This window comes from Phoenix dactylifera, chromosome 7 (assembly GCF_051530095.1).
Source record: "Phoenix dactylifera cultivar Ajwa chromosome 7, Ajwa_hap1_PhDact_Kaust_v1.1, whole genome shotgun sequence".
Lineage (NCBI taxonomy): Eukaryota > Viridiplantae > Streptophyta > Magnoliopsida > Arecales > Arecaceae > Phoenix > Phoenix dactylifera.
In genome coordinates, this window is record NC_143196.1 from 23520967 (window position 1) to 23545797 (window position 24831).

General features: G+C 37.2%; 1 protein-coding gene and 1 long non-coding RNA gene across 5 annotated transcripts; one reads left to right on the forward strand and one right to left on the reverse strand.

Annotated features, from left to right (window-relative positions):
- The first annotated feature begins 9933 nt into the window (after window positions 1-9933).
- On the forward strand, window positions 9934-15240 carry LOC103722943 (uncharacterized). Of its 4 annotated transcripts, XM_088701332.2 has the most exons (13): window positions 9956-10283; window positions 10434-10553; window positions 10880-10982; window positions 11171-11284; window positions 11412-11528; window positions 11652-12134; window positions 12250-12611; window positions 12707-12806; window positions 13249-13308; window positions 13461-13544; window positions 13622-13738; window positions 14672-14955; window positions 15044-15240. In XM_088701332.2, exons 3-13 carry the CDS (start codon window positions 10908-10910, stop codon window positions 15168-15170), a joined length of 1923 nt encoding a protein of 640 aa, XP_088557458.2. In that variant the 5' UTR covers window positions 9956-10283; window positions 10434-10553; window positions 10880-10907; the 3' UTR covers window positions 15171-15240. The 4 variants fall into 4 exon arrangements, with proteins under 4 accessions (XP_088557456.2, XP_088557458.2, XP_038975572.3 ...); XM_088701330.2 differs by lacking the exon at window positions 10880-10982 and having other exon boundaries at window positions 9934-10283; XM_088701331.2 differs by lacking the exon at window positions 9956-10283 and having other exon boundaries at window positions 10376-10738.
- Window positions 15241-17246: 2006 nt separating this feature from the next.
- LOC148702975 (uncharacterized) lies at window positions 17247-22310 on the reverse strand. The gene is made up of 2 exons (XR_015967401.2): window positions 22175-22310; window positions 17247-17452 (listed from the first exon to the last, which is right to left on the reverse strand). It is a non-coding gene; the product is annotated as an uncharacterized LOC148702975 (long non-coding RNA).
- Window positions 22311-24831: the final 2521 nt, after the last annotated feature.

Genomic DNA, 24831 nt, shown 5'->3' on the forward strand with positions numbered 1-24831 from the left:
TAAATAGAGAGAGAATTGTGCTAACCCTACCCCTCCATGCTATTTACTTGTAGGAAATGGTGCTTTTCTTACCACCTAGCATTAACTTGGATGATATTATCTCTCGCCTCTTAAAAGAAAGATCGGGAGGTTCGATTCTAATTTCCAAGGGATGTTGGTCCTCATTTTGGCCTGTTTGCATGAGTCCTAGTTCCACAAACTTAGGCTCTGTCCTCCCACGGGTCTGGGTTCTTGCTTAGATAAGGTTGGGTGGGTCAAGGAATGGAGTACCTCTAGTCTCCTCTATTTTGGAAAAAAGGAAAAGGAGGACAATGCTTTTCTTGGATTATTATCATGTTGAAATCTTAGTTTGAAAATTTTCAATATAACAAGATTTTAATGTTATGTATTATATCTTAGTTTGTCTCCTTACTGATTAGTTTACCAACAATTGGTGCATTACAAATTAAGCCCTCCAGGGCTCCAACCCTAAGGGCTCGTTTGGTTCGCGGGAAGCATTTTCCTTCCTAGGAATATGATTCCTGGGAAACAAATTCCTAGGAAGAGGATGCCTAGGAAAGTACTTTTGGCATGTTTGGTTGACCATGGGAAAGTGACAAATTTCCAAGATGCTTATGTTTGGTTGGCCATCCACTTTCCTAGGAAAGTTATATATAATTCCTATTATGCCCTTAATAAAAATTAGGTTTTTAATGCCTCTTTAATGCTTCTTTAATGCTGAAGGGACTTTTTGGGAAAAAGTAAAAATGGAGTGATTCCCGCCTCATGGGAAAGTAACTTTCCCATGTTTCTCATGGGAAAGACTTTCCCATGAAATGTGGGAATCACATTCCCATGGGAATACAACTTTCCCTTCTCTCTCCTTTGAAAACTCCAACCAAACAAGAGGCATCTCATTACTTTCCCGTTGACCACACTTTCTCCCCTTCTTTTCCCGCGAACCAAACGAGCCCTAAGTGTGAGCTCACTTGTACCATCCCTTGGCTGGTTCCAATTGGAGGGACTCTTGATTCAAATGTCATGAGAATAATCTGACGAGGCTCTAACTAAAACCAATAGCAAATACAGTTCCAACGTCCCTATAAATGTGTACCAAAGCTGCAGGATGGAGTAATCTTTTGTTTTCTTAGGTACTGAAGGTGAAGTTTCCTTTTCATTCCCTGCAAAAAGCAAGCTGATGATTCTTGTTAAGTTTGGCCTGAAAGCAGACTTCTTGTCTTTCTCAAGAGTCCACTGTATTAACTTTTTAGTTTCAAATTATTCGCCGTATCATACCACCACAGCAAACTCATCCTCATTCAGTAGTAAAGTTCTTGATAGTCTGTTGGTTCCCGTACGAGAGAGCTTAACTCCCCTCAAGTGATATATATTTGCCAAATTTTGCCTTCCCATGGAGTCACGATTTCTCTAAACGTCATTAAGCCCATAATTAAACCAACCTAATTCTTCTAGAAAGAGAACATGGAAATATTTTCTTTGTTCATATCATCCCCACCATCACCATGGTTCTCTTGTAATTTGATCAAGAATATTGTACACCATTTGCAAGCATTATTTGGCTATTTAATGAGGCTTCTTATACCATGATCTAGGTTCTAGATTTAGGGATATTGGTAGTCAAAGGGCCACTGGACTGGTTGACATACTGTCGTCTGGAAAATGTTTAGCCTACACTAATCAATTACACTAAATAATAAAAAAACATAAGAACAAGTTTAATAATATGAAAATGTACAATCTAATGAATGGATTAAGAATATTTTCACTTATAATGACTTAATGATTAAAGGCATCTCCTACACCAATATTGTAGTCTTTGTGAGCTGCTACAACATTGACTAGGTCAAAGTCTAGTAGAATTATAATAATCCTTCCCCTATCTATTGTAATTGGGACATCCTTGGTGTCATAGAGATGGTCTCTTAGCGATTAGCATCGGCATTTACTGCAGATTCTTAGGGCAAGCATCATATTTACTAATGTTCTTGGCATTTGGTGAGTTCCTTGTCTTGAGTGCAACCACTGTGGGGCTCACAAGCATAGCAGGGATACTAGAGAGACCTAGCAATTTTATAGGCAATAAGATTAGCCAGGGTGTAAGCATTAGGAGTTAATTATATGGTAGTCATCTCCCTCCTCTACTATGCAGTGCAGCTTTATTTAAGGTGGAATATCATAGCATATTAGCCATTATAAAAATGGACATTGTCTGCATAACACTGACATGTTTCTAGATTAGTTACATGAACACAGTTCAATCACATGCCCATATATTGAAAAAACCATCATATCCTCTTTCCCATCAAGATCCTAATACATTTAACTTCCCAAAATTTGATATGAAATCTACAAATACATATCTTTATCATTAGGAACGTGACAAGGAACAGTTTAATAGGGTACGGTGTCCACCTATGTTCATTCAAACTTCAAAGATTAGCTAAAAAATGGCTACTTGCGGTGTAGAATATATGATGCCATGGATGAATGCTTCTCTTCTTCCTCTTATGGTACTTATTTTATTGCCCTTTGAGCAAAGGAAGCCAAGGCTATGCTACTAGATACTTATGGTGTTCTTGGTACCTTTCTTGAAAAAGGGCAGGGAAATAATATTTTGTTCTCACAAAAATAAGCAAGGGAATGGAGTACGACTTGTCTTCTATTACAAATTTAAAAAGAGTGCTCTAATTCTTTTAGAGCTTTTTTGTTTGACACCAAACAATTTTAATGTGCTTACATTTTCTTTTCCGAGTCATCTTGAAGCTGCATAGGAACAGAGATGATGGAGCCCTAGACAACACTGTGTGATTTGAAATATGAGTGGCTGCTCAATCCATTGCCATATTAAAACAAGAGCAGCATTAATCTTGCAAATGCCAAAAAAAACAATGGATGAATACCAATAGCTCAGTCGTCCGATTTGGTTATATAGTTGAATACAATTTTTGAGTTTGTTGAAATCACCATTTATTCTAAAAGCTTAAGCTAATAAAATGAGGTAGATTTATTTATATATTTTATATTTTCTTACACTCCTCCTCATATGTGGACTGGACTTTTCTTTAATGAATGAGCCCAACATGTAAAATTTTTAATAATAAGGCTAAAGAGTGCAAAGACAAAGTTTGAACTCAGAACCTCTGCTTTGATACCATCTTGAAATCACCACTTGTCCAAAAAACTTAAACTAATAAAATGAGGTAGATTTATTTACATATTTTATATTTTTTTACAGTCTCTTTCTAATACAAAGTGAGTGAGTCACTCGCAAGATAGTAGCAGCATAAATGAGACCTTCCCATACCTCTCAGCTCTTCCTTAAGAACTGAAGTATCATATGGATAGGAATCACAGCCACAAAGGAAGCATTAGGGCTTTCGATGACGAAGCCTACTAGTTCTTTTGGGGCTTGGAGAAAGTTGCTGTCCTTTGCCTCGTCCTTGATTCCGAGAAGCCTCAATTTATTAAATCTTCTTAAGTTTTGCCGTCTATTACTACCATTGCATACATATGATATTGGCATAGCCTCCTCATTATTTATCACTGTCTGCAACTTGTCATCAATTCCACTTTATGCTGCAATCTCGTGGATTTTAACTCCAAACCCTAGAAGTAAACTGGCCAATCACATAGTATGAATGCCCTCATATGAAGAAAGAGAGAGAGACATGGGGAACAAACTTTTGGAGGTCCCTTGCTGGGGACATGCATGCCTGATAAGTGGTCCATGATCCTCGAATGCATTCCACTGCGTCCATGCAATACTAATTTGAAGAGATTGTCCTGCAATACCTCAATTTGAATAGGAGATTGGCACCTGAATAAGAATACATAGAGGTTGGAGATTTCCCCCTCCAATAAAATTTGGAACATGAGTTCTTTCAATTTGACTTGTAGGGAATCCAAATCTGGCTTTGGTCACAATAGCTTGGACAGTGTGGTTAGTTAAGCTGTTCCTTCCCACGTCTCTGTTTTTGTATCTATGAAAGAAAAGGTGGGACTAATTTGGACTCACTAAGCACGTTGGCTGAGTGCATGAGTTAACTTTGGATCCAATGCAAGCCATTGCACTTAGCCATATCCATACTAGAGACGGCGGCTCGAGCCAAGTAAAATAAGGCCCGGCTGGGAGAGGGATTGGGGGATGTTATCCTTGCCTAGGTTGCAATTTGAGTTTTGAGTAAAGAAGGCATTTGGATTGGATCATACCATATATGGGTTGGATCGAATACAAGAAAGATCAAAAATCTATCAAGTTGAATCCCATCTATTTATTAAACGAGCCAAAAATTCGGATCTGAACTCAATCATTTTATTAAATAGGTAATCTAATCTGATCTTAATATGTTGAATCAAGTTAAACATGTAAGATGGTTAAACATTTTAGATAGAATTTAAAAAAAAAAATAGTTTCCGAAAAATGACTGGTAGTTTTTCATTACCCTTGCTCCCTCATTTTGCTCGCCTCTTCTTTACTCAGAGTCCGCCACAACCATCCTCTATTTATAATCCATCCAAATACCATTTGCTTATCTTTAAAGAGCATTTATATTAAAGAATAATAAATTGTAATTATTATATGGAATAAAAGCTTTAATCCTAAATAAAAATAAGGGTCAATCTCAACTAAACCCATTTTTTTATTAAATGCTACCCCGAATAAATTCTATTCGTATAATTCTGTCTCCAAACTAGCCTTAGGGATTCTATCAGGCTATCAGTGGGAACCAGATGCCAAGATGATTTGTGGTCTTTTTCTTAGAAAAGACGATTTATGGGTTTTATATATATCAAAAAAGATTATTTGCGGGTTCCAGTGGTAACTTGATGACTACCTCAAATACTGGGAGCAGCTCATTTGTTCTGCTCCATATTGCAACAAAATTGATATGTCTGGTCCCAAGTGACAGATTGGGTGGATTAACTTGGACAGAAGAAATGGCACGCCCCTTTAGGTCCCGGAGTTATACGAACCTCACTTGACAAAGCCTAAGGGCCCCACACCTTGCATTCCAATTAAGATCAATCAGTTCAACATAGAATGGTTGTTTCATGCCCCACGCATGCATACCATGTCTAATCTCAGCCACCCCAAACATGGTAGGAGCTTCTTGTTGATCAGTGAGTACAATGATGACTTACATGTAGTTCACATGGTAAACATCCTTAATAGATTTTGATACATTTCGGCCTTTGCCTAATCTAATTGACCAATGAAGGTGCGCCGCGTAGCCTCCATTAGAGAGTCCATAAAGCCCGTTAAAGCTCGTTTAATGGTTGACCATCATAGCTTGGCCTAGGAAAGTATGTCCCGTATAGTTAAGCTCAGCGACGTGCGCAACATGTCGGTGATTATCAACCAGTTAAGGCACACATTCTTATTTCTTCGCAGCAGACATCAAGTCTCATCCTATATAAACAACATCCGAGAGACCTTCAGGTATGCACATTCTTATGTTGACTTCTGCTTTCTCTCAGGCTTTCACTATTTCTTAAAATTCTTGTCTGACTTAGAAATCGAAAGTTTCTTTATCGGATAAAGCTAGGCAACCTTCGATATTTTCTTTTTTTATTTTCAAGTCGGTTTCATAGCTCTAAGCAGATCAGTTCATTTGAGCAGGTCAATCCGAACACTCCGAGCAGAAATAACCAATCATCGTTCATTCGTGCATTCAGTTTGGTTAGTCTGACTCTGACAGATGTATTTAGCTGAAAATGAGTACTTTTTTTTTTTTAATTTCTTGCTCGGAGAAAAACATTGATTGATCCTCTTTGCCATGTTTTTGAGCAATCATTTTAACTTGGGCAATTGCTTCCGTTGTGGTTTCAGTCCATGATGCTTCGAGTCTCTTGAGATACATATACTACTAAGCCTAGCTTTCTAACACAACATTTCTTCATTTGCCGAGAAGATTGTTCCGGTATGATCCAACACATCCTTTTTCTTTGACAAAAAATAATAGAAGTACCATATTTCGTATTTGAACTTGGATTTTTTTGCCCTAATGAAGGAACATTCCAACTAATAAGTCCAAGTCTAATAAGCCACGCTTTGGACAATAATGCATGTATATATATGCTCATAAGGCCTAGCAAGTACTTGCACTGGAAACCTTGCTATAAAATATAATGCGAGGAATCGCAAGTGTTAGAATCCAATAAGAATTATTTTCATAATGAATCCAATAGAAGCCCTCTCAAATCAAATTTGAAAGCATAGCAACATTAACAATGTTACATAATGTTTGTTATGCTGAATTATAATATTCAAATGTGTCCATGTCGCGTGGACAGTAGTCGGATCTCAAAGTAAATAAGAAGTCTCTTTCCATAGCTGGCCTGGAAAGCGAGCTTTGATCACGTGTCTCCTCGGTCATGCACATGTGCATGCGATCCATTCTCTCTCTCTGTCTCTCGCCTCGCTTACAGCACTAAAGGATTGAAGAAAAAAAATAGGGAAAAAGAAGGCTCTAAACTAGGGGTGGTAATCGGGATTGGGTTGGTTACTGCATGGATCAAAAATTCCTAAATTCGGACAAGATCTTTTTATTAAATAGATTAAAAATTTAATTTTGAATTTAACATATTTATTAAATAGATAATTTTATCTAACTCATATAATTTTTTTATTAAACGGATCAAATCAGACTAGATAGATTAAATAGATTAAATTAATTTTTAATGAATTAAATAAATTAAATAAATTAAACAGGTTAAGTGGATTGTTTAATTAAATATGTCAGAAATAAATTAAGTAGATTTTAAACAGATTAAATAAGTTTTATATAGATTAAATAGGTTGGATAATGATCCGACCTGATTATTAAAAATATTAAAAATAGATTAAATGAGAAAAAAATATAAATTTGAATTCAATATATTTAATAAATAGATCTAGATTAGTTGATCCGTTCACCACTAAAATCAGTTTATCTCAAATCAAAATCTACTTAAGATGGATTGTTCGTGCGTGGGTCAGCCTGTCGGTTGGGTCTCTTACACGCAAAAGAGCTACAAAGCTGATTTGAAATTATTATTGTTTCTGTAATGCCCCCTGCTCTTCCAAGAATGCCCTTCTCCTCTGAGCTGGTCTCCTTTATTCTTTTCTTTTCCAAAATCGTAGCTTCCAATGACTGGCTTTTGTAAAGGTGGGAGAGGAATCTGTTGGCATAGCTTAGCAAAGGTTTTCATGTGGCCGGTAGGTGTCTTAGGCATTTGATTACCAAAATGCCCCTATTTCTTTCCAAAGATAGGAAAATTTATAGGGACAAGGCAAATCTCCTCTAATTGACCCAGAGTTCACGCTCTAGGATCATTTCTACTCTTGCAGGGCCTGCACAAATGGCTAACATTAATCAACGACCAATTAATATTTCTCACCGACGTCGAACTGTAATTCTATGTTGGTTATGTTATGGGAAGACAGAGAAAAAAAATACCAAGAACTATAGAGCAATAGAATAAAGGGCTAAGAAAGGTATAGTCAAAAGAGAATCATGGATAAAATATTTTTTTTTTTTTGAAGTGCTCCCGTTTGCATAGTAGTACTCATTTTTTATATAAGTTTGTAACATATAATGATTTAATCATCTAATTAAAGAACAATAAGCAACTTGATTGAAGAAAATTATAACCAAAATCGATTGTAATTGCATAATTCAGCTAGTGTGGCTACTATCTTCATTGATATCTATATTGTAGCCAAGCCATAGAAACTGCTAGTGTTAGTTTAGCCATGGTATTACTAATACAATTTCAATTTTTTAAATTTGTGTATTTTTATCTATAATGACTTTGTAACAATAGAATGATTTTATAAGGATAATGCAAGACAGTTAAGCAACATTTAATGGGTTTGCTTTTTCTATTATGATATAAACATAGGGATTGGAAGGTATATTCAATCTTTCCAAAAATATAAAAAGGTATATTCAAAATGGAATCATGAATCAAATAATTATTTATCATGCATGACCATTGTTGTGGTTTGACTTATTTCTATGTGGAAGTTTATATAATCATCTAACATCTAATTAAAAAATAATAAACAAGTTGGTCGAAAAAAAATTATAACCATAACTCATTTTTTATTATAATTGTATAATTGAGCTAAAATTGACACTGTCTTTACTGATATCTATGCTATAAAAAAATTATAGAAATGGAAAGTATAAGGTTGGTTATGGTGATACCGATATAATTTCAATTTCTTAAATTTATATATTTTTATCCATAATGCCTCTTTGTAATCAAATTAATCCATTGGAAACTTTTTAGTAGAAATTCACAAAATAAAACAAACAAAAAATTTTCTAATTAAAAAGAAAAGAAACCAACCAAATTAAATGAAATTTTTAAATTTTAAGTAAAAATATAAATATATTATTTCTGTTAACAAATTGAATCTAAATTCTAAGCAATTATTCCAATTGGATTCCCCACAATTTTTAGAGGTAAGGTATCTATTATATCTCCCTCCATATAAATTTTCTCCTTCCCTGATCAAATATATTGCAATGATTTATCACTACAAAATGTTTTTCAAATTATCAAAATATTGTTGAATCACTCATAATTGAGCAACGATCATATAAATAAGCATAGATTTTACTTTGTACATGAAAAAAAGGTCTGTACTTGTTCATCGAATGCTTGTATAATTGTGACCAAATAATTTCAACAAATTCATTTCAGCCAAAACTCCATCGTAGGAACTTGAAATTTTTTTTATTTTAAATAATTGGTATAGATTCTTGCCAAATGAAAATATGCGCATGTTGAAGGGCATGTTGGTCATTTTATCCAATGTGATGACAGCTTGATACGGGGGTGGTTCTATATACACCCCCCTGTTGCTTAGGACACCCCCCAAAAATTAAAAAAAAATTAAATACTCTCTACACCCCCCCCATTTGCTAAGGACACCCCTAAAAAATTAAAAATTCCTAAATTACCCCCCACCCTCCCCACCCCCTCACCTAAATTGCTCTCTACACCCCCCAAACCCCCCCCACCCCGCTCTTCCCCTCCAAAACACCCGCCGGCTTCTCCCTTCCGCCCAAAAAACCTCGCCTCAAGCACCTCGCCGGCGGCCAAACCCCCTCCGTCTCCCTTTGAACTGTTCCGCCCAAAGCACCTCGCCAACGCCCAAAACCCCCCCGTTCCCCCTTCTCCCTCTCGTCGCCGGCATTCTGTTCGGCTGCACAGAGCCGGACAGAACCCTTCTGTTCGGCTGCACAGTGCCGGACAGAAGCCTTCTGTTCGGCACTGTGTAGCCGAACAGAAGAGTTCGGTTGAGGGTTGCCGAACAGAAGGCTTCTGTTCGGCACTGTTCAGCCGAACAGAAGCCTTTTGTTCGGCGATCCAGTGCCGAACGGAGCACGAACCGTGAAAAAAAAAAAATTTCGAAACAAGGTGGAACACGTACCTTTGCGGCCGATTCTTCGTCCCAAATCACTAGTTGCTTGTCCATGCTTCGAATGGGGCTTAAATCTCCTTCAAAGATCGCCTAAACGATGTAAATGGATCGAGGGGTTTCAGGGGGGTTTGAGGGGTGTTTTTTTTTTTTTTTTTTTTCAAAACGAAACGGAGGAGGAGGAAGGGGGGGGGGGGGGTACTGAGAAAATTTCAAGGGCAATATGGTAATTACACTAAAGGTTAGTTTGGGTATTTTTTTTTGGTTTTTGGGGGGTGTCCTTAGCAATAGGGGGGGTGTATATAGAACCACCCTTGATACGGCCAGGAGCTGGAAAGGAGCTGCGGGGAACGCGCACGTTAGCTCATGATGAATCATTGGGGCGCTGGCCCAGGCTCTCTGGACCGCGAGCCACGCTACAGTGCGCCGCCGCGAGTAACTTTAACTCCATCCCCCCTCCCCCCGCGCTCCGGTCCTTCGCGGTAAGAATAAAAAATGAAAAAAAAGAGAAAGATTACAATTCAGCGCGAGAGCTCGCTTGCTCGAGAGCAAGAGAGAAGAGAGAGAGAGAGAGAGAGAGAGAGAGAGAGAGAGAGAGAGAGAAAAGCGCAGCGTTTTCCGATGGACGAGACTGTCGCATCCCCCTCCCCTGTCCCCTTCGCCATTGTCTCTTATGAGATTGTAGAAGAAGAGCACTAGAAGAGCAAACCCGTTAAGCTTTCCTGAATCTTTCTCTATTCTCTGTCTCTCTTCTTCTTCCTTCAATGGATTCTGGAGTTTAAGATGGTACCTTTGAAATCCTCTTCGCCATTGCATTAAATTTTCCGGCTCCCATGAGGGAATGAATGAGTTCGAGACCTGTCTCCAGGTTAACTATTTCACAGCTCTTTCTTTAATACTTTGTGCGCTTTATATATATATATATATATATATATATATATATATAGTTTCTGTGGCATTGGAGGGTGGGCATGGGGTTGTTAAGGTTTGCAGCCTTTTTACGCTTTCTCTTTTTCAGAGAGGATTTAGCGATAAGCGGTGGAGACTGGACATAGAGAGGAGCGAGGAAGAGGAGGAGATGAATACTAGAGTTCGGACTGCGGTGCAGGGCATGAGAGCTCCTCCGAAGCACGATAAAGTAGGCTTCTTTGGCGCTAATCCGAGTTGGTCTGTCTTTTCTTTGGGTTTTGTGGCGTTTTGTCTCGGAAAAAAGTGGCTTCTTTCATGCAATCGAGGGACGTCCCCTGGGTTTTTTCTCGGTCACCGATGGTTCTTTTCTGAAAGGAAGATTGGATTTCTTTAATGGTTTGTGGAATATAGATTGTAAGCATCTCTTTCCGAAGTACGAACCCAGAAAAAAAAAGATTTTGTCGTTGGAACTGTGAAAAAATGTTTTTTCTTTTTCCCTGAAGAATTTGGTTATGAACCGATGGAAGTGGCCCTGTTTTTCTTTGGATGTTTCAGAAGTTGGCGGTTTTGATCAAAATTCGAAATGGGTTCGGTGATTTCGATCGCAAAGTCCACTCCTTTGAGGAATGAAATGGCCTCAGATTGGAATTCGAAATTGGTATCTTTTAATTTCTCGAAAAAAATGCCGTTTTCCCCCCCTTGCGTAGATTCCCTGTTAAGCTGGAAAATTCAGTCAGAACTTCTAGTTTTTTGACTCTCCAATTCTTTTTTTTTTTTTTGTTGAGAAAACTCTCCAATTCATTAATTTGATTCCTTCTTTCTTATATGAATCTTCCACTGGTGAAGGAGATGGAGAAGGAGAAGAAGACTGAGGTGCAGGGAAGTAGATTGATGGATGCAAGGAAGGGGCTCAATCAATGCCAGTCCAGAAGAGAAAGGAAGATTGCATTGCAGCAAGATGTATCTTTTCTTAGTGCATTTCATCTATAAAGAGATCTCTTTGATATAATTATGTTGTATTTAAATTTGATTTAGTTGTTTCTCTATGTTGCTGGTGTTCATGTTCCTCTTCTCACTTTATTTGCAGGTTGATAAGCTAAAAAAGAAGCTTAGACATGAAGAGAATGTCCACAGAGCTCTGGAGAGGGCTTTCACTCGACCTTTGGGTGCTCTTCCTCGACTTCCGCCATATCTCCCTTCATATGTAATTATCCTTTCCTCTCCCTCACTCTGTTCTGGTTTCCTATGTGTATCTATCAAACTATCAGTTTTAATAGATGTATCAAGGTTCAATTTTGAATTGGTTTTCTTTTCCCATTCAATCAAGACTCTAGAGCTGCTGGCTGAAGTAGCTGTTTTGGAGGAAGAGGTGGTTCGGCTTGAAGAACAGGTGGTGAATTTCCGGCAAGGCCTCTATCAGGAGGCCATTTACATCTCATCCTCCAAGAAAACCAGGGAAAGCAATTCTGATTCGTATTGTGATCGAAACCCATATCAGAATTCCAAAACCATGGAGCAGGCGAAACCTTTTGCCCGCTTAGCTTATGCTGAAGATTCAAACATCAGCAAGACTTCGGTCTCGATGAGGTGGTCTTTGGATGCGGATTCAAATCGGCCTTCCTCTAATCGGTTTGCCGATGGCAAAAAGGCACCCAAGAAACCAAAGTCTTCTTTGGCCTTGCCAGAGGATTGCCGTGGAAAAGAGAACCAGTTGAATACCAACTCTGCTGGGAATTGCAAGCAATCACCAGTAAAGAAAGTTTCAAAAATAACAATGCCTGCACCGGTGGAAAAGCATTCAGATGCCAAGGTGAATAGCTTTATGAATTCTAAATTCTTCCAGAGCTGGTCTGATAGTATTCCTTCATAATTTTTTTGGTGAATCTGATATCTGTATTGACTATTATGCCATTGCTTGGTTCCAGACAGGCTGCCAAGTGATGACTAGAGAAGGAGTTGAAGAGGGCTTTCGTGCTGCTTCTGATAAGGCAGCATCAGATGATTCCAGCGGCCCGAACAAATTATCTGAGGATATCCTAAACTGTATTGTAAATATTTTCTCACGGATGAGTTCGCCAAAGAACACAATGGAAGACCTGGAGATGTCTCCATCTGTTTCTGGTTCTTCTGTAAGTTCAGAGGAGACCGACTTTCGAGATCCTTATGGTATCTGTTTGGAATTTGGAAGAAGGGATATTGGCCCATATAAACATTGCCGTGCAGTTGAAGCAAGCTCAGTCGAACCGAATGTTATCACGAGTGCTCCATTACTTACTCGTAGACTAAAGTGAGTTTTCTGCACTTAATTTGATTCAACAGTCATTTTATTAAATTTGATGGCATATATATGTGATATTTACTTCTTAATTTGTTTGAATTCAGTCATTTACTCAGAAAGCTTGCATTGGTGGATTTGTCGAGGCTTACACACCAGCAGAGGCTTGCTTTCTGGATCAACACTTATAATTCATGCATGATGAATGTAAGCTGTTAATAAAAATCCTTTTGGAAACTGGAAGTAACCTTGCAATTTTTGTATAATTTCTACTAATATTTAAGGTTCAAGGCTTGTTGCGTTTTGGGGTGGTACATATAGAAATTTATAATTGCTTGACAGTCTTTAGCTATATTATGATTTATAGCTCAGATTACATGGTTTGGTGGTTGAGGTCTAGGAGTAAATTTTCTTTTCTAAAAAGACGTTTCTGCACATTGTACCATCCATTTAACAAATCATGTCATCGGATGCTAGCCGCTTCCGTACAGCTAGCAAAAGAATATATCAATATTATCTATGCCTTCAATTAGATATTTGACCATCTGCTAATCTCTGTTAATGAATTATATAGGAGCTCTGTAGCCATCAGAAGGAAAAAAAGTGTCTGATAGATAGTTTTCTGCTTTTCATTATTATTTTGTTACAGGCATTTCTAGAGCAAGGGATACCTACTAATCCTCAGATGGTTGTCACTCTGATGCAGAAGGTGTGACTTCTTCACTGTTTTCTTTTCCTCCCTCTTTTTTGTTTCTGAAATCCATACTTGGGATAGGTATTTCAATACAGTTGATTAGCTTGGAATGCCCCTAAAAAGTGATGAACAACTCTGTTATCCATCTGCCTGTATTATTATCTCAGGCTCTGATTAATGTGGGTGGCCACTTGCTCAGTGCAATGACAATCGAGCATTTCATTTTGAGGTTTCCCCATCACTCAAAACATGTAAGTGGTTCTCTTCTTCTGTTTCCCCGAAGGGCTGAGTACTCTATTTTTAACCGATGCTTGCATAAATTCAACAGGCCCACCCAAAAGGATCAAAAAGTGACGACATTACAACAAGAGGCATATTTGGTTTGGAGTGGCCTGAACCCTTGGTAACATTTGCGCTCTCATGTGGAAGTTGGTCCTCCCCTGCTGTAAGTTTTTTAACCACATTGAATTGTTATAAATTGCGCAAGGTTTTTTTGTTGTTTCTGCAGCTTTTTTCATTGAATGGTGTTGCTGCTAAGAGTGACAGCATGCCCTTTGTGTGTATATTGTTCAGTTCATTAAACACATTTCGACATGCATTGTACTTTCAACTTGATATAAGTGGTTGACATAATATTTAGTATAATAAATTGCAAGTAAATAACAACACGATGTGCTGTACATTATTCTATTTTGGGCTGGTGCAGACTGTTTTCAGTGGTTTTTCTTGTTGGTCCCATTGTGTTCTATATTCTTTCTCGCAACACTTGATGAAGAATGCAATGACAAAGGTAATCCAAGAGAGTAAAATGGGAAAATGATAAACTAATATGATTTATGTTGTGCCATTACACATAATCAGTTCCTTTGTAGTATTTTGGAACAGCTTAGCACTTGATTAGTCCTATTCCAGTGACACTTTCGATTTATGTTTTCAGTGGCTTCTCCTGGTGGCCTAAATTTGTTTCTTTCTCTTTAAATGTAATAAAACAAAATGCAACGGCAAGGGTAATTGAAGATAGGCAAAATGGAAGAGTAATAAATTAATATGCTGTTGTGCCAGTGCATTAGTTTGTACAGTGTTTTGGAGCAGTTTAGCACTGTGATTAGTCTTATTCCAATGACACTTTTGATTTATGTTTTCCGTGGCTTCTCCTGGTGACCCCAATGTATGTTATTCTCTCTCTCTCTCTCTCTCTAAACTTACTAAAATAAAATGCAGTGACAAGTGTAATCCAAGATAATAAACAGGAAAAGATAATAAACTAATATGCTTCCTGTTATGTCAATACATGCAATCAGTTTTTTTGTAGGATTTTGGAACAGTTTAGCATTGCGATTAGTCCTATTCTGGTGGCACTAATGTTGTTTTAATATAGGTAAGAGTTTACACCGCGTCTCAGGTCGAGAATGAGTTGGAAACAGCCAAAAGGGATTACTTACAAGCAGCAGTTGGTATATCCACACCAAACAAGTTGGCGATTCCAAAGCTGCTAGATTGGTACCTGCTTGATTTCGCAAAGGATGTGGAGTCACTGATGGACTGGATTTGCTTACAACTACCAAGTGAATTGAGGAATGATGCAGTTAAATGCCTTGAGATGGGAAGAAGAAGTGCAATTCCACAGCCTATACAAGTCCTTCCATATGAGTTCAAGTTCAGGTACCTATTGGCCCCATAGAGTATTCTCTCTGCGTCCTCCATAGTTCATGGACTGAAGGTTTTTGTACACATCTTTATAATAAAACAGGTTGAAAATGCAGAGCTTATTTATTTGTCCGATTTGGCAAATGTTTTTTTTACCGGTAAATCAGAATGGGGTTTTAGCTCTTCAGATTTCACTGTGCACACCCATTTTGGGAATGCTACCTTTGTAAAAAAATGTGGATATATCATCAATGCGGTTAAATTATTGCTGAATAGAAATTCAGTTAATTGTCAGAAAAATCCTTTTTGCCCATTTTGATCCGATTGGGAAGAACAAAGAATTTTTTCAACCCGCTCAACTCAAATCTCTCAAAAGAAAATTAGAAGACGATAGAAGAATTATAGGGTTTAAGTCCTCTTTTCTTTTATTGATCATCAAAAAAAATAAGGTATACAACCTCTATTTATAATAGTGAGACCCGTTCTTACATAATTCATATCACATTCCTCTTTTCTTTTATTGCTCATAAAAAAAAAAGGTATACAACCTTTATTTATAATAGTGAGATCCATCCTTACATAATTCTGGTCACATTCCTCTTCATAATTCTAATAGAATTCTGTTTGCTAAAATAGTCATAATTCTAATAGAATTCTGTTTGCTAAAATAGATATTACAGTGGAAATAAACTTGAAAAAAGCTAAAATTTTTTAAGAGGTAGATTTCGACTTCTACATTTTCTGACTTTTATCGCTTCATCTAATTCTTCTCGAATGGAGAGATACATCCGGTCAAAGTCTTATTTGAGAAGAAAATTTTTAGTTTGACTGATCCATTTCAGGCTTCAAATGATGAAATTTGGGCTCGATTGCCAGGGGTACCACCTTTAAAGAGTGGGGCATCACGATCTCAAAAAAAAATATCCGGTTTAAGAAAAAAATCATCTCAATCGGACGTCGTATGATTTGTCATGGCTTCTGGAAGTTTAGCCTGTGATCTGACTTTTCGATGTGGTAGATCTTGCTCTTGGAGCCTGTCCAACCTTACTTGTAGTGGCCAAAATGATCTACATCGAGGCTAGGTTCACCACCTTTTTTTTGGTAAACAACAGCAATTGTAGTTCTTTTGTTAGCTTCATTATTGTGTAAGATAACATGTCAAAAATGAAGCAAATATAATTGGTTTCATGGAAGTACTTTGACTTAATCATGCAATAAGTACTTATGGTTCAGAGGTAAATTATCATCAATCATAATTATCTTATAAAACACCATGGAAATATTGAAAGAAAATGTTATGCTGACAATTAGGATACATAAATCATATTAGATGTTGTCAACAGACAACTAATTATGCTCTACTCTTAAAATATTCATCTAGATATATCAGGTGCTTTGGAACTAAGCAAAATCATGGGCAAATATTGGCTAATTATTGTTACTGCTTCAGCTAGATCACAGAAGCAAGTAATAAACTACAAGGTTTGGAAGTTTGCTCTCCTGCGCATACTTAACCTCTAGCAATTCCTATGCGGTGTCCATGATCTGGTGGTTCAAAAATCACAAGCACTAAGGAAATAATTGAAGGGAAGGGTCCACGTCATCTTAAAAAGTATAACGACACCAACCAGATTCCATACCAGTTCACTGAGTACCTTGGGAGGACTTAATTGATTTTGGCAACTAGTAAACTCGCAGTCTATGGACTCTTTAATCTTAGCTCTGCTTTACACTAGAGACAGTCCTTTTCACTGGGGTCACTCATATGGTTCAGGGCTGGATATTAGCTGTGGAACACTCAATTTTGTACTCTATCTGATTGAGGGAAACCACTGGGTTTCTGCTGTCTTTCATGTTGTCTTGTTATTGAATGGTCAAATGGGAGGTGTGTTGCCTCCTTGGTCTTTGTAAAGCTTCTATAGGACAGGTTGTAATGGGCATCCATGCCACATACTGGTCCATCCTTGTTGACCTTCATTAACTGTGCTTCTAAATGATTGCTTGTGATAATTTTTCCTTAGGATCCTTGCTACCTCTGAACAGTATAATGGGTTAGATATCTTTTTGGACTCTTTGCCAACTTAAAAGAAGTTAGATATCAGCAGAAAAAATTGATATTTTCATTTACCATTCCGACAATCAATTCATAATTAGGACAACCAACCATCTTAGCTAAGCTAGTTGGCATCCCTCTCCATATTGCAGCGGTCCAGGGTTTGAACCCCGGGACCGACATCAATAATATATTATTCAAACAAATATCTAGCGAACTTCATAATAGCCTTCAAATTTATAAATGCCTATACTTTTATTCTCGAAATATTGATTTTATTGAGGGTGTTCGAACTGCTAAATTGATGGTTAGCTTGATAACTTGCAGTAGTGCAATTTCCATTGGTGCCTGCAAGTAAGTTTCGGCTTAGTGCACAAGGTGCAAGAATAGTTGGTGAAGGGGCCATATGCTTGGTTCTATAACTCAAATTCCTTGACGAGCTTGCTTCAGGCCAGGGACCTGCTCGGATGTGTAAGAAAAAGAATTACCATAAATTAAAAAGCATGCAGTAAAGAAGTAATACATTAGGAGAAAATTACAAGAAGAATTTACCATCCCTTTCATTGTTCGAGATTCTACATGAAATTCTACAAAAGAAAAGGTCATCAGAATTATTTGTGCCGAATAGCAACTATGTGGAAGTTTGAATATTTCTGTTGCAAAACAATCATTAGCTATTATCGTCATAAAGACATCCACATACGACTATTAGGAGTGAGCTGTGATTTACTTTTAGTTAGCTTTTAGAAAAGTGTGAACCAGAAATTTACAGGGTGCACCTGAGTGCATATATGGAATGCCTCTAATACTGATCCATCATTGCTTTATTTTATATATGTATATATGTGTATATATATATATATGTATATATGTATGTATGTATATATGTATATATGTATGTATGTATATATCTATATATGTATATATGTATGTATATATCTATATATGTATATATCTATATATGTATATATACATATATGTATATATCTATATATGTATATATACATATATGTATATATAGATGAGGTCTCTCAATATGCTAGTCCGCTATGAACAGAGTATATAACATGGATATATAACATGATATATTATATTTTACATGGGATTATCACGACATCTATGAAAATTTAAGAGAGCAACTTATCAATCTAAAATGTCAAAAATATCTATATTAGAAGGTACAAATATGTACTTTATCAAAACTCTACCACTTTCCATATCCTAATTAGATGCTCTTGAAAGAAAATTATATTTCTATCACTCCTTTTTGTTTTTTTGAAAGATACTCATTTAAGAAGTGAAGAAAATAATGTTAATTAAAATCAATTAAATTTAGGAAGAATAAACTAAAAGATTCGGCTATGAAGAGAAGAAATTTATAATGAGATGAAAATAAGAGAGTAACTTAAGAGAGAAAAAAATCAAAGAATAACCCTCTACAATCATACCCTCCAAAAAATCACACATTAGTATACTAGGCCTTGTAATTTGTTAAAGGATTTATCTGAAATATTCACAATATAACTTGGAAGGCGTTTCAAATATCATGTATAAGTCACTGTTCATGCGAGTTTTGATGTTTTATGAACTAGGATTGCCTCAGTTTTCACACCCCTCCATCTAAAGATTCTTTGTTTAGGTCCTGAGTAGTGTGTTTTCAAAAAGTTGAACCTAGGTAACTATAAAATAGGTAGGTCGCCCTTATTTTCTCTCTAGAAAAAAAAAGGAGAAAAGAATGATGAGATTTGGTAAAACATCATTTGTCAAACTAGTTGGTCAATCTATGATCGCTCATACTATGGGCTGCTTCAACAACTCTCGACATCTGTGTCGGATGAACTCAATGCTATGGAGAGTAGGTTTTTATGGGGTTCGTTGGTTCAGATGGCAAAAATTATGTAAAGCAAAAAAAAAAAAAACAGGAGGATGAAACTTTCCAGATCCAAAAGTCCTTAATTATGCTTTTCTAGCTAAGCATGGTTGGCATCTACCGCAAATTAATGCTTTACTGAGCATTCAAGTCGAAGTATTTGATTTAAGTTCTCTTCTTGAGGCTTAGCTAGGTGCTTATCTTTTGTACGCTTGAAAAGGCATATGGGAAGTCAAATTAATTTTAAAAGTATCTTGTAACAACCGAGGGTCTCATCCAAAATAACTAGCCGGAAGGTATTTTTTTAAGCTCCTTAGTCCTGTATAAGTATCTAAGATCTTCTCAGCAAATAACTGATGCGGGACTAAACATACGCCAGCACGGATCCTCACATACTCTCCCTATTCAAACTCTGACGTTCTTGTCAGACTAAGGGTTCTAATCTATTCAAATCTAATCACAAGCACCACGTCCCCTAGTCTATATAGGTAATGGGCCGAGTTTGCTCTAATACCATTTGTAACAATACAGGACTTCATCTAAAATGGCTAGCCGGAAGGTATATTTTTGGGCTCCTTAGTCCTGTATAAGTACCCAAGATCTTCTTGGCGAATAACCGATGTGGGACTAACACACACCTGCACGGATCCTCAAATGCCTATTCTATAGAAATAGGCAATGGGGAATCAACAAGGATTTAGGGTGAGGGACGGTTATTAATTAAGTCCAACCACTTCTAATGCAACCTATTCTCCCAGTGTATTACCAAGAGACGCCCAAAGTAAGTGCTCTGATTGACATGATACAAATGTGTAGAAGCAGCAGTTTAATCAGCTGCATTGCTCAAACTAGCCGTTTTTCTACTGTTTGCAATGCATATTATATGGCTCTTTTTTTTGTACTTAAACTAAAATGTCTAAGATATTTTCTAGTTAGGTAGCAAGTAACACAATTTGGTTCAATTGCAGAGTAAGATTTAGAGCACTAAATCTCGGACAAAATAAAACTATTTATATGAAAGGTAGCAAATGACATCCTACTTGTCTTTTTGAAGATAAATGACATCCTTCTTGTCAAGAACAACCTTCTAAGAGAATAAATAACTAGAGATCTGATTTATATGACAGGGAAAATAAACTACAGTGCATGCATCAAAGGATTGTGATCTTGTACGGAAGATTTGGTTCCTCTCCTAAAGCTGCATTTGGAAGTCAAACAAGTGGGTGTAAGTCATTTAACCTACTTATTCCACCCTTTTTCAGTTCAATACTCCTTTGATTACCTGGATTAAATCACTTTTCAAAAATAGCAAAATGGGTATTTCTAGTAAGTTGGAATACAAGCTTTTGCCTTCCAAATGCATCATTACTACATATAAAATGGAGTAACTTATTATCTAGTAAAGAAGAGTAGGGGTAACTTAACTCATTTATTTGAGGCTAAAGTATTTTGCTTCCAAACACAGCCTCAAAGAATTAGGACTCTTTGAATTAAGGCTCCACCATTTGTGAGTTGGAATGAGGAAATGGTTAAGCCTAGCATTATTATTATTTGTTTTTTGATAAGTTTATAGACACCAAGTAAATGCATTACACAATGCAAGGAATTTTGTCTGAGTTTAAAGAGGACCAAGAGCAACTCCCTTAGATTTTCTCCTTATACTCTAATAGGAAGTGATGTGTGGTAGAAGGTAGGTGTACATGGATAGATTTTCTATCATTATGAGATTAGAATTGTTGTTATAGATAGGCATGGTGATTTATGGTTGAAGCATCAATCTAAAATTTCAGTGAGAACATTGTCAAGCAGAAGCTTTAAATGCTTTGTCATGGATTGAGTTTTTTCCCAAGAAAGCTTCTTCTTTGGATGAACTCAAAAAGATTTATTGGTTGGTTAACATATGTAGCATAATACACACACACACACACACACGCATGCGTGCACACGCACACAAAGAGAGAGGGTTAGTGAGTGAGTGAGAGAGAGAGAGAGAGAGGGAACTATGTTCATAAAGATAATAACAAACTGTATCATAGCAAAGTAATCATATATGCATAAATCATGCAAGTTCGTAAAGTTGAACATGCAATTTAAAATATTCATTATCATCAAATGTTTGCCATTTATCCATACTTTTATTCAAAACAATGCTCACAGATTTTTTGCGCTACGGCCACTACCCATGACAGGGCCATCTTCGTAATCGACAAGATATTATAGTTTATATCCATTACCAACTATAACCCTTTGGTAGATGGTCATTTTCGTTGGATGCTAGCTCCATAGTGTTGATTGGTCTCCATTTCTAGAGGCGGTCATAGCTATTTGAGAGCTCGTAAACTATTTCATATTTTTATAAATCATACCTTTATAAATAGGATGAAAATGCTAAATGGCATCACAAAAGTTTAAAATACATAATTATATATATCATTTTCATGCATTTTTTTATAATCATATTTTATACATAAATCATTTACAATAAAGTATTCAATAAGCATGATATTTAGCCTAAAATATAGAACATTTGCAATTATATGCTTGATCCTAAATTTTTAAGAAATTATAGGATCAATCATATCAAATATAATTCATAATTTTATACCTAAATTTGATCGATAATTTAAAATTAATAAGGTTTGTACCAAGGTCACTTACCTCTGTTCTTTTAAAAATCATTAAGTTTAGATGGGTAAATTCGCTGCACCTAAAAATCGTTTAAAAAGAATAAATTACTTGCTATTCACTATTTAAAGTTTAAATATAAATTAAAAATCTCTAAGCAACTCAAAATAGACTCGAGCAGGCTTCAAGTTCCGACTAGGTAAATAAGACTAGTATATACAAATCAGGTAGAGAGATGGTTGGTTGCACCAAGGGTGAAACCTTTCTCTCATTTTTTATATATTTATTTATTTATTTAATTTTTTTCTCTATCTTTTTTTTTTTGTTTTCTCTCTTTCTTTTTTTTTCTTCTTTTTTTTTTTCTCTTTTTTTTTTCTTTCCTCTTTTTTTTTTCCTTTCTTCGTCATCGCCCTTTCCTTCTTTTCTTTAGCAGAGAGAGGGGCAAGTCTGAAGCCACCCCACCAAAAAACAAGAAAGGGGAGGAAGGGACCTCCGGCTCGACGACGAGGGTGGCTGAGGACCGGCAGCATGGTGGAACGACCACCATGTATGGGGTCTTCCTCTTTTTCTTTTTTTTTTCCTTATCCTAGTGACTTTGCCGAATTCCAGCCATATTTTGCTGGATTCCAGCCATTGCCGGGTTGATCGGGAGGAGGGAGAGACAGTGGAGGAGATGGAGACCTTACTTTGCTCCAAGGAGGCGTTGCGACCGTGATTCCGGTGGCACGAAGACAGGGCACGGTGAGCCGAAGAAAGACAAGAAAGAGGAGACTATTTCAACAAGGCTAAGCAAAGGAAAGAAGAGGAAGGAAGAAAGGGAGGGATAGGAGAAGGGAGAAAGATGGAGGAGGAAGAAGGGCTTGGCGGCCTTGGCAAACAGGGAAGGTAAGAAAGAGAGGGAGGAGACCGCAGATTTCGTGATCTCCTCGCGCTATCCTTCCAAAAATTGGAGGTTCGCTAGCGAGGAGAATCCGCTGAAAAGGAAAGAAGAGGGGTGGGGTTCCGGCAATATCACGCGGCCCTACCTTCCCTTCTAGTGAGGATCATGGCCAACTGGGTTGATTGCCCCCCAGCTAGCCCATTCCAAAATAGGGTGCCACATTTATGTGAGGAAAAATATGTGAGAACCTATGCAGGTGCATTTCACATCGGTTATTTTCTGGGTAGATCATGGGTACTTATATTAGATCAAGAAACGCAAATAATATCTTCTTGTCAGCCTTTTTAGGTTAGGAACTGCATTGTTACAAATGGTATTAGAGCAGACTTGGCCCATAACCTATATGGAGTAGGAGACACTATAACACGGATTCTTTGGAGCTAACCATGGGTCGATTATGGTACTTACGATTAGATTTGATAGATTTGAATTCTTAGCCTGACGAGAATGTCAGGATTTAAACAAAGCGTAGTTCTTTTGACAGGGATATCTTCAGCTGTGAAGGAGCTGGATTTATCCACAATTGAGCTGGATACCTTCTCTGGGTTATCCGCTTGGAGAGCCGTTATACCATCACATTACAAAGGTCAAAGTTTTTGGTACAAATGGAGGTTTTGGTCCAGGGCACGGACGGACTGATGCAGGCCGGACCCCACCAGTTCGGAGCCGGGATCGATTGGGTCCAAAACCTAATCGATGGTGAGCCATAAACCATCCACCGTGACGGTGAATGAGAGCTAGGAGAAGCAAAGCATGGAGTTTGATGCTTAGGAGACCCAAGGGATCAGGTGACGGGCCTATTTAACAGCAGACATGTCACTGTCAGTACGTTATTCTTCTTGAAGGCCTAGGGCTATGTACTTAGTTTAGGTGAACAGTGAGGCAATAGCAAGGAGAGTAGACCGTGCCAACTAGTACAATGAGGACAGATTTGTAGAAGCACCGAGCAAGAGGGTCATGGTGTGCCAAACCAAAGGGACCTCAGTTAGGTTCTCTTAGCCAAATGGTTTTGGAGGATTGATGATGTTTATTATGAAGATGCACGCCTTGGGCTTTTTCTATTCATCAATCTTCTAGAATGCCATTGTTTTTTGTAAATTGGATGATGTCAACCTTAAAGGATGAATTTTGATAATTACAAAACACTTGAGATAATGTTGTGTACTAATGATGTTGGCTTAATTGTGAAGTTTCATAAGTCAGAAAAATCAGAAGAAATGAAGCACTGCAAAATCCTTATCCTTAATTCTTCATAAACACTTTATTTGATATGTTCTAAAACAAAAATGGTCTTAATCCAATTCATGGAGATCAAAGATAAAGACTAAAGAACTCTGTTTGAGATACTTGAGTCGACCCCTAAGCAAAAAGGACAAGTTTGAGTTGACTCTGGCACGTTTTCTTCAAGTGGCATAGTCAATGAGTCGACCCCCACAAAACATGAGTCGACCCTTGTGTAGTTCAAATTAAACAGAGAGCTTTTACCATCTGAGACAAGATTTAAAGAGTCGACCCTTGTTCCAAATAAGTCGACCTCCGACTTTGAAGAGTCGATCCCAGTTCAGTCTCAGCGTTGGCCAAAAAATTTATTGGATGAGTCGACCCTTGTGGTTAAAGAGGCAACTCCTGAAGAAGATGAGTCAACCCTTAAGTTTAAAGAGTCGACCCTTTGAAGTTACAACAGCAAGAGCCATCTCAATATTTTGAAGTGCCGACCCAGGATAAACATGAGTCGACTCCTGAGTTACATGAGTCGATCCCTGCACTGTTGGGACCACAATGGGAACCTTGTAACAACTTTTGTCTTTTCTGTAACAGAAAAAAATTTCTATTAGAATGGCAAAAAAGGAATTTGAATCCCTCTGAAGAACTTGTCTATAAATTCAAGGAAACCTTAGAAGGGAAACAATAAGGAAAGAGAAAAATATTCTATCAAAAAAGAGAAGTTTCCACAAAGAAAGGAGAAGGAAAAAGCTAGAAAGTGCATCATCCTCATCGGTATTCTTCTGAAACTTGCTCCTGTGAGGAAAACAGTCAAAACCTCTCATCCATTGCAGCAAGAAGAGTTGGTGCTCGGCATTAAGATTCACATCATCGGCCAACCTCTTCATTGGCTTTAGCATTACTACTATTGATTTATTTTATATGTTATGAAGCTTTAGTTTTCTGGTTGCAGCAATTTTTTATTTGGATTATTTGTTGCTGTAACAGTTTCATCATCTAAAACTTGTAAAGACACTTCCAAGCCTTGATTGGAAGTTACTGAATTGAGAGTATTCAGCAAGGAGAAAGTTTCTGGTTGGTTTGTCTGAAAACCAACTGGGTTGTTTGTGAGCCCGGAAAAATAAACAGTGTAAAGTTTTTGGTTGGTTTGTCTGAAAACCAACTGGATTGTTTGTAAGC